Below are 10,597 nucleotides of genomic sequence, written 5' to 3' on the forward strand. Positions count from 1 at the left end.
GCAGCCCATGCTTGCTTTTCTGTTAAAAATAACAGTGGTTTGTGAATGTTGATGCTTAGTCTAAATAACAAATATTTTATCAGGAGTGTTTATGCTGGGATGTTGTGGAGCTTAGGAGATGTTACAGAACCAATATAATGTAAATTTCTTCGATGTACTGAAAAAAAATCTATATAGATTACTTTTATGCAGGCTTTTGTGGGCAGGAGCGGGACAAAACATGAATGTTGCGGGCGGGAGCGGGACCAGATAAGATATATTTCTGCGGGAGCGGGTGGGCGCGGGACATCATCTTACGGGAGCGGGACTGAAGAATCCGTCCTGCGCAGGTCTCTACTTCAAAGCTCTCACTCCAGAGGGTAAACCCATTGAAGGGATTAGGGCGTAGGGATGAGCCTTTCCGAATGGAACGCAGGGAGGGTTGTAAACAAGGAAGTTATTTTTTTCTTTCAACAACACCTTAAGACGCAGCCAACAAATGCACTGAGCAGCGCAGTCATAGGAAATCACCAAATGAAAGCATAGTATGACAAAGATAGCACTTTCTTCAGCGGACATTCAACTGTTTTATTGTGAATATGCGATTGATCTGAAGAATGAATGCTGTATCAGATGCAGTCATCACACTCGCTCAGTCCATCTCTCTCTCTCATAATACTCTACATAATACAGCGAGCTTTTAATACAGTAATACAAGCTTTCAATGAAGCAACAACGTTCCTTCGTTACTAGTTCTGAAGTGACGTTTCCGAATTGGGAAGCTCAGCTGTTAAACTGTCAAACTGAGATTTGAATCCGTGGTGGAAGGAAGTAATTCTGCCCAAAAGAGGGTTTTTAAAGAAACTCCGTTGTTGTTTCCTATGTGTTTACACACTCGTGCCGTCGAAAAACTGTTGTATAAAAGCAATATCACCCTCGTAGCCATGCAATATGACTAGATATCGGCATGCTGGGATTACCTAAGGCCGAATCACAGCCATACCGACTGTTACGGGGCTGACGAGACGTGAGACATGCGGATCCATGTGCAAGCTTTATTAAAGCAGAGAGGTCAGAAACACAGGCAGGGTCGAACAAAGGCAAACAGGTATATGGCGGGCAAGACACAAGAATAATCCTAGGGCTAGTGAAGGTCAACGAACGGCGAACAGAAACAAAAGTGGCAAGACTAAAGGGATAAATCCAGGAAAACAGGCGAAGATCAGAAACCGAGAAAACAGACAAGGCAAGACTAGGCTAAGGCAATATTGTGCTATGATGCATCTTCACTGTGCACATGCTAGACTTATATCTTATATCTTATATCTAAAAATGTTACAATTTAAAAGTAAATCCACATTGTTCTTAAGGGGGCATCTTCTCCCATCTTACCATATCAATTTGTATTCATTGCACATCATGTTTTCAGATGTTACATTTGTAACAACATGTTGCAATAATTTTTTTTTTCATATAAAAATTCTTACATTAGTACCAATACATAAGGTTGTGATTTAGTGATTTAACTTAATGACTTGCCAACTCTGGCAAGTTCACATGAACTCAAATACATCCCCCAAATGTGGCTGTTGTAAAGGTCCCACTGTTGGTGGCCAACAGAAAATAGTTCACATAGATGAGAAGCAACTTAATTGAATACATAAAACAAATAGACTTTGCCCATAATGGAGACACAAATGTGAGAATGAATCAAATTCCTTCAAATAAATGAACACAATTACAATTACATGTAAAATACACTGAGAATAACTATTTAAAACTATGATGAGCACAGAGGATTTACACAAAGCACAGTACTTAATAAAATAGGTGTAATGATGAGTTATCATCATTACATCATTACAACTAATCAAATTGCAGGAACTGAACAATTAGAAATGATGAAAATATTTAGTAGTTTAACAAGCAGTAAAAACAGCAGTTTTCAAGAAAAATAAGCATATGTTCTACTCTTCTTTCTAACTAACTACTTGTTGGCAGACTGATGTGGAGAAGGTTCAGATGAATTGGCTTCTGAATCCCTCTCAGCGGCTCAGCTCATTAGGAGGCATTCCACACATTCCAGTCCCACTGCTGTCTGCTGCACCTCACATCAGTCACACTGATCACACTGTGAAAATACAATTACAACCATCAGACAGCATGAATATGTAAATACAGCCTGTGTTACATAAAAGATGGAAAAGCTGGTCTACATGAGAAATCTAAGGCACATTATACAATACAAAATGTATTGGCTTACTGTACATCTTATTATAAAAGAACTACAGGGCACTTTCCATCAATAGGGTACAATAAGACATGAAGCACATAATAAATAAATAAAATAAATAAATAAACTTGTAAATAAATAAATAAATGCTGTAAAAGGGTTGCATGCAAAGTGTGGGACACAGCAAAATATAAATATCAGTTCAACAGATTGTCTCAATTTTGACAACATAGTAATTTCTGTAATATGACTGCAAAATTTTCATGCATCAACACTGAGTAATATTTTCATATTATCACTTAATGTGATCAAAGGTTTGAAAACTTGCCTTCCATATCTCTGATGTAGCCCTAGTACATAGAAATGTGTCAGCACAAGGTTAATATTTCATATTCCATATTAATTTTGCTCACGGTATGCTGTACCAGAGCTGCGTGGTGACAAGTTCAACATACACAATAAATCAGCCACAGTACCCCCTGACTGAAACCTCAAAGCATGAAGTACATGTGATACATACCTTCAGATTAGAGGAACACTCAACACTGCAAAAAAAAGTTACATTTAAAATAAGGTTTATTTTTTAAAGATATTTAGAGGTGTTTAGATATTTTTACAGACAAAAATACTAATTAAAAATTTTAAAACCATAGATAATTTTGATTGATCTCTTCACTGAAAAACTGTTTACAGCATTGCATGTGACTGTCAGACCAGAGGTCATTAAAGAGCAGGTAGAGGCTGTTACAAGCTCCAGAAATGGTTGATAGATATTCAGGCAATGTGTTTAGTTACAGATAATCTTTTACAAGCATTTTCTGACACTCTGAGAATGAGGACACATAAAAACACAACATGGAAGCTTCACATATCACATAACATACTGGCCTATGGTCTAAATAGATCAACAAAATATTACATAATACAGATGTCTCATATAGATTATCTCATTGGAACGATTCTCATATCAATGTATTTGGCCTGATCTGCGAGATGCAATGCACTTAAGTTTTAAATAATTCTTACATAAATCATAACAGACCAAATTGGAGGGCTGTAACTGCTTGGATTCCAGATGCCATTTAATGATAATTCGTCAATTTTGCTTGTAAATTCAAAAACTTCTATTTGATTCAATTTACAATGATGATTTTGATTAATGTTTCCTTTATTATTTTAAAAAATGTATTTACAGCACTTATAAATGATCAACCCTCTAAATACATTGTACACAGTATTTCCGAGAAAACATCATGTTACTTTTTATATTGATAGCAAAATTCAAAAATTCCAGAGCAGTTTTATAGCCTTTGACAGCCCTAAAAAGTTCATTATAAAAATATTTTTTTCTTTTTTCTTTTTGTACAAATTTTCTGTAGAACCCTACTGATGCCACCCAGATTGAAAGCCGTTGCTCCAACATTACAATTTTATATATCCATCTATTTGATTTCTGGATAGTTGTTTAATTAGACACGTCACATAATGAGGCAATGTTCTTTAACTTCTATTTTTGTGAGCCACTATATGCAACACTGCTGACTTCTTGCTTGTCTTGATTTCTTGATAGTAGCGCACTCTGAAGTTTAAATTAATAAATGAATAAATAAGACACCCGAGTCCTTATGTTGCATTTCAGACTCAAATGGCAATATTTTATCATCTTTGGTGCTGATGCTACAAACAAATATTAGATATTATGGAGGGATATATCGCTCTCTAACACCAGTGTAACATTCTGCTTGTTAAAAGATGCTGTATGCAGCCTCCCACAGCGCTTAAGAAAGCTTTGAAAATGACACTCAGTTAGACATGATACAATTCCACCAATATTAATTTTAATAGATAAATTCTTCACATCTTGACTGCATCATTTCATAGGCTTATAGGCCCTGGACATGTGGAAAACTAGTAAAATAGCAGCTGACATGCAAGACAACCACCCATGTGACTGATTACTCTGTGATTAATGGGCAGCTCAATTAAAAATAGTCACAGGGTGCAACAATTTTACCTGCTCTCGTAACAGAAGTAATGCAAGTGATGATTTCTAAGTAGAAAATAGCCTCATAAATGAAGAAAACTCCCTAAATATATGAGACAGTCAAAGCTGATTATGATGTTATATATCTACATATAACTTCATAAACATTCCCTGTCATCTTTGTGTGCTATGTGGAATGGTGTTCTGTGTCTTCGTCTTCGTGGTCAGCTGTAAGTCATCCCTGGATAGACAAGGGGCTCTATGGCGGCACATCAAGTTGCACCCACAGGTTTAATTTCCATTCCTTCAAATGTTCCCAAAGGCATTTGACTTCTGAAAATTGTTATTTTTTCACCCTCGGCCCAGTTCAAAATGCATCTGACATCACAGTGACGTGGAAAACCTGAGAGGTGGGAGTAGTCAGCTGAACAACAGGAGCATGATCTCCTTTAACTGTCACCACCACATACAGTATATAAGTGATGCTTGGCTCTGATGCCTTAGCTTTGACACAAGGACTTTTCAAGCAAAGTCATGGGAATCCTACAGGACGATGAGCTGGTAGAGGCTTCTATGTCTGTTTCTAAATGTCTATTTTAAAAGCAATTCATTTTTAGTTATATTTCCACTATGCATTTTAAATCGTTTCATTTATGCTTTTGGTTCAAGATTTCAGTTTATTTTGTGCATCTTGGATTTTTAGGTCCTGGGCTCCTGTTACCTTTTAAAGCATAATAACGGGCCTACTTATGATATAATTTGAAATATTTAAAGACAAAATCCTCTTCAAACTACTTCAACTGCTTGATGAATATGCATAGAGAAAGATTATATTCCTTTAAATATGATACTTCTTTTGCCTATATATCTAGACTGAACTTTTACTATTTTAAAATGGCCACTAGTGTTTTAAAAGGGATAGTTCACCCAAGAATCTCATGTCATTTCAAACCTGCATAGGCCTTTCGTCTGTGGAACACAAAAAATATTTTGCGAAATATCTTTTTTTTTTTGGTCCATACAATGGAAGTCGATGATCACCCAAATGGTTTAATTACCAACATTACATTCTTCAAAATGTGCTCTTTTGTGTTCCACAGAAGAAAGTCTTTGGTCTACAATATACTGTATATGTGTTCTATTTTTATGTTATTTTAGGTTACAGACATGACAAGTGGAAACAAAGAGCAGGACAACACTGTGGCACAGCATCCTTCTGAAGAATGCAAAAGCTCTGTTGATGAAATATGAAAACCTATAACCTTCAATGTGACAGTGAAGTCATTTTAAATGGTTTTAATGTAAGATATAGGTTTGTTAAGTATTCATCTGCATACCTCAGCAAGCATATGTGATTAGAAGTGTGTTTTCTTTAGCATATTTGAATGATTTTGCAGCCTGACAACAGCACTAATGACCTCTATGAGATTTTAGAAGAGAGTCAGAAGATAAAAACAAGTATACCAGTCTACAAAACTTAGCCTGAACAAGAGATTGTTTTGTCTCACAGAATGATTTTGTCGATGAGGATGACTTCCTGAAGGCAGCGCTGGATGATAAATTGCCAATGGTCAAGAGTTACCTCGCCAGAGGTGCAGACCCAAATGCCCATGATAATGTGAGTGTTTACCCAACATATTGAATAAGGCAGCTGACAGCACTTAAAGGACTTAAACACAAAATGCATATATATTTTGTCTAGTTCAACCGTACAGCTTTACACAGAGCTTGCTCACAAGGAAACGTGGAGATTGTGAAAATGCTGCTGGAAGCCGGTGCTTCCATTGAAAATAAAGACAAGGTAATGAATAATGTTTACATAATAATACTTCAATATATTTGTGCATTTAGATTTTCTATGAATTCAAACATTAATACTTGAGAAAGAGCGTGCAAGATAAAGACAAGGAAAACATTTTAAATGCAATCTTAAAATCCATATGCCAGGTTCTAATATAGAAATCTACTGTTTTATACCATTTTCAAGAAATGTTTTAATTTAATGAATAAAACTGCAACTGGTGTAACCATCAAGCAAAAAGTAGTAACATGTTCCTTAACCCTTAAATGCACATGAATGCATACATCTTTTATTCACATTGCTATTTTTCAAAAAGTTTTAAAATATATTTCATGGTAAAATCATTTCAACAAATGTTATGAATTAATTCATAAATATAATTTTCGAGCCTTATTGATCTTGACGTCATGGAAGTATGCAAGGGTCCTCACTGAGATCTCATTTCCTTTTTTTCTGCATGTTGGTTGCACCACATGATTTTGTTTTTATATTTTAACAAACGGATTATTAAAAAAGAAAGATTATGCTAAACTGCTTAGTTTTTATGGAATAGGTGGCATATGTATTCATTCTACTTGTACATTATGTACAGTATTTTTCAATAAATTATTTTTAAAAAATGAGTAGCATGCATCTATTCTGTGAATTTTTATTTGCATAATATCAACGGATCATCTTACTCTTATGGTTGTGTTTAATTAGCTTCAAGCAACTGAAGTTCACTGGGCTTGTCGTGGTGGCAGTTTGCCTGTGCTGGAAGCACTACTTAATCATGGGGCAAAACTGGATTCCAGAGACAAGGTAAAAGCAGTTATTTGGCAGCAAATCTGCTTTAATAATATAGCTGGTGTGGTCTGACATACTGTCTCTTTCGGTCACACTTGACGTCCTCAGCTTCGCAGCACCCCCCTTCACGTAGCGGTCAGGACAGGACACTACGAATGTGCTGAACATCTCATAAAATGTGGCGCAGACATCAATGCAAAAGACACAGTAAGGCATTTGGCAACACAGTCATTAAATAAAGTTAATTAACACCTTAATGGTCACTTTAAATGTCATTCTTTATTAGGAGGGTGACACACCACTGCATGATGCGGTCAGACTGAATCGCTTCAAACTCATCCAGCTTCTTCTGTTGCACGGAGGTGACTTAAAACTCAAGAATTGTGTAAGTAAATGACAAATGTAATGTTTAGCCTATATACTTTAATCCTGTTGCTCATATATTAGGATGTAGATACTAAAATGCTAATTTAATTTACATGTAGGAAATCAATTTTCATGCCTCATGTGACTAAATTTCACTGGGATACTTTTTTAAGCTGTGCACAGTGCCATCTTCTGGTACTTGTGTAAACGTATTACTTTTGCTAGTGTGGAAACAGCTCTCCAAAATAATTTTTAGTAGCCATGCCAAGCTCAGGATCAATTTTGCTTGGTTACCGTTACTGCTGATTTGTCTTCTCCAGGAGGGAAAGTCACCAATGGACAGTGCTTGCGAGTGGCAGAATGTAGCTAAAACCATCTTTGACAGCTTTAAGGATGGTAAAAAGTAGAAGCGATACATAAGCACCATTGGACCGCTTTGGGCATAATATACACTCAAAACCCAACATTTTTAGATTGCCTGCAAATTAGAATCTGATATCTAAGGAAGGTATACTACTGAGCCCTGCATGACATTACACCTTTTTTAAAAGGAAAAGTTAAAAAGGAAAAGTTACGAGAGTTTTGGAAATTGAAGCACAGTACTTTCACTTTTTATTAAAGCATAAATAAGGCAGAAAGGAATGAGAAACTTAATGGAACACAGAGCTTCCTCTTCACGTGTAAATGCATTGTCTGAAATAGCTCTACTGCTGAGATTAGATTCAGTGAGAGCATGATTGGTGGTGTTTTTTTTATATTCTAAATGGTAATTACAGAATGCACTTGTGAGATGAGCAATTTTATACTAGTCTAATAATTTATCTGTACATGCATCTGTAAATTTTGCTTGCAATTCCTTTAAAGCTCGACTAAATAAATGTCATTTTTAAAATATCTGTATTATTTTTTAATTTAAAGTGGTTTGCAAGACTGAGGAAAAGGGATTCTGGGAATATTAACCTTCATTTTGAAAAAACAAAAAAACTAACACACATGAATGCTGGAATACTGGCTATGCTAATTCAGTTTTGGCCTTTTTAGATATTGGAGATTCTTCTTCTTGCTTCTGGGGAGTTTTTGGTTTCTTCGTGGTGTAAACAACACCAGATGCAGTGGCTCTCGTCTCTGTTTTAAAAATCATGAACATTACCAATGAACATACATAGAACATTTTACATCTAATGTCAAAGAGATAGACTGAACAATAAGACCTTTCTCATGCACACTGGTATCAATGCATACTCAGCAAATCAACTAGAAATCTAACAACAAACAAGAGCACGTGGCATATATTTATGCCTGTACTGGAGAAATGGGAAATAGTTGAGCTCTTTTCAGTCATTTACCTCCATGAAGCAAGACAGATCGACAATTAGTAGAAACGGCAGCTTTGGCATCTCCCTCAGACAGGCTGAACAAAAGCCCTCTGAAATCTCAATGAAGGAACATATCAACACACATACAATGCTTTTCAGAAGTACCATGACATATTGATACAACTTATTTATACACAAATTAAAAAAGGATACAAATTGGCAATGTCATATGGGCCCCTCAACTCAAGAGGCTAAGGAAAAGAAGACAACAATGTCATATTGACCATACAATACAATAACACTGAAATGATATATCAATTTACAAAAACTTACTCTTTCTGCTCCACTGGACACTATGATATTCTGTGAGAAAAATAAATGTAATTTCAGAATCAGCTTAACACATTTTAAGGGTGTTTAAGTGTAATAAGGGACAACATACTTTTCCTTTACAGACTTCCATGAGGCTGATGGCATTGGCAATGGTGTATCTCCTCATAGTCGTGTCTCTGATGGCTGCCGCATAACATGTCTCAAAGAAAACTCCCCTGTCAATAGCCTGAAGTGACCAACAATATAATAGTGATGATACATAATTTAAAGGGATAGTTCACCCCTAAATTACCATTATTTATTAACCCTCGTGTTGTTTCAAACCTGCATTAAAAGGTGAGATTTTAAATATATAATAAAAATGAGAAAGACTGGTGCTGTCGAGATTTGAAAAGAACGCAAAAGCACCATGATAGTATCATAAAAGTGGTCCATGCAACTCAACATTATGCAAGTACATTCATTTTAATTTTGGTGTGGAATATTCCTTTATAGGACCTCATATTCACAACATTGTAATTTTAGTTACCAAGTTCTATAAATGCCCCAGTGCCGCTTAAAATCAACTGGTACGCTGGTAGGTATGGATACAAAACGTTATAACTCACCCCATTAACTGGAGCCCTTTTAAAATGGAAGGGCTGTTTTTCAGCCACTGCAATGCAGATAATGTCCACATCAAAAGTCATGCAGGCTGCCTGACAGAGATGAGGGAAAATATACAGAATCTTTAATATCACAACTGTTGGTTGTCATCGATATGTAAAGAAAATAATACTAATTCTAAAGCTAATTCAGAATTGCAATTTCCCTTACATGAAAGAGTTTTTCTGTCTTGGGATATACTGCCACAAGGTCAAAGCTTTTGTATTCATTGGTTGGTCTCTGAAGAGAATAACACAAATTTCACCATATAAATAAAACAGTAGCAGAAATGTCTTACAGTTTAGTTTCTTCATGATAAACTTGCAACTTACAAAATGAGAAGCATCAGAGGCTATGATGGTCAATCGATTCAGTACTTTGACAGGAGAAGATTTGCCCTATGAAAAGAAAGCAGATAAAAATCATTAAAAGTATCCATCATGGGTAAGTATGCTCTGGAAACATGCGAAAGTAATTTACCTGTACTACTGGGAATTTATCCAATACGTCTGACACATTCTGTGGCTTAGGAATTTCCTGTAATACAAGAAAATAAGAGCATCATCACATGAACTCTCTTAAAGTGTACAGGTTAGTCTAACTACTTTATATCATACCTGCTTCTTCTGTTGTGGTTCAACCACATAGTTTATTGCGACTGTTGAGTAGCCAACTGAAATATAAAGAGTGAAATTATAACTGAAATATTTACTTCTCTAAAGTACAACATATGCATTTGTTTACCCTGCTTCTAGTTGAACTAATTTGAGCCAAGCTGGTCATGAGCTAAAAGACCTGGCATAACTAACTGGTAGTTAATTGCTAGCTAGTGCAAGAGTTTACCAACTCACACAAACTAACAACCAGCTAATTACCGTCGTAGACCAGTTGGAAGAACCCAGCCAAAACAGAACTAACTTACTTAAAGGGGTCATATGATGCTGCTAAAAAGAACATTATTTTGTGTATTTGGTGTAATGAAATGTGTTTATGCGGTTTAAAGTAAAAAAAACACATTATTTTCCACATACTGTACATTATTGTTTCTCCTCTATGCCCCGCCTTCTGAAACGCGTCGATTTTTACAAAACTAATCGGTCTGAAAAGCGAGGTGTGCTCTGATTAGCCAGCTATCCAGTGCGTTGTGATTGACC

At 35.8% G+C, this 10,597-nt stretch overlaps 1 protein-coding gene and 1 pseudogene across 2 annotated transcripts in view; one reads left to right on the forward strand and one right to left on the reverse strand.

The window, feature by feature from the left end:
* Window positions 1-4,730: 4,730 nt before the first annotated feature.
* Window positions 4,731-8,108, forward strand: LOC107758423 (ankyrin repeat domain-containing protein 1-like; annotated as a pseudogene).
* LOC107758421 (ribonuclease P protein subunit p30-like) overlaps window positions 7,747-10,597 on the reverse strand; it is a 4,061-nt gene continuing 1,210 nt past the window's right edge. For both annotated transcript variants that reach the window (XM_016576142.1, XM_016576141.1), the window contains exons 2-11: window positions 10,061-10,116; window positions 9,924-9,980; window positions 9,776-9,841; window positions 9,615-9,683; window positions 9,407-9,496; window positions 8,908-9,024; window positions 8,799-8,828; window positions 8,679-8,716; window positions 8,496-8,575; window positions 7,747-8,274 (exon numbers count right to left, since the gene is read on the reverse strand). In XM_016576142.1, the coding sequence (XP_016431628.1) occupies window positions 8,162-8,274; window positions 8,496-8,575; window positions 8,679-8,716; window positions 8,799-8,828; window positions 8,908-9,024; window positions 9,407-9,496; window positions 9,615-9,683; window positions 9,776-9,841; window positions 9,924-9,980; window positions 10,061-10,116 (716 nt within the window). In that variant the 3' untranslated portion in view covers window positions 7,747-8,161. The remainder of the gene's footprint in view (window positions 8,275-8,495; window positions 8,576-8,678; window positions 8,717-8,798; window positions 8,829-8,907; window positions 9,025-9,406; window positions 9,497-9,614; window positions 9,684-9,775; window positions 9,842-9,923; window positions 9,981-10,060; window positions 10,117-10,597) is intronic.

Source organism: Sinocyclocheilus rhinocerous, unplaced genomic scaffold (assembly GCF_001515625.1).
Source record: "Sinocyclocheilus rhinocerous isolate Xijiao unplaced genomic scaffold, SAMN03320098_v1.1 scaffold1676, whole genome shotgun sequence".
NCBI classification, from domain to species: domain Eukaryota; kingdom Metazoa; phylum Chordata; class Actinopteri; order Cypriniformes; family Cyprinidae; genus Sinocyclocheilus; species Sinocyclocheilus rhinocerous.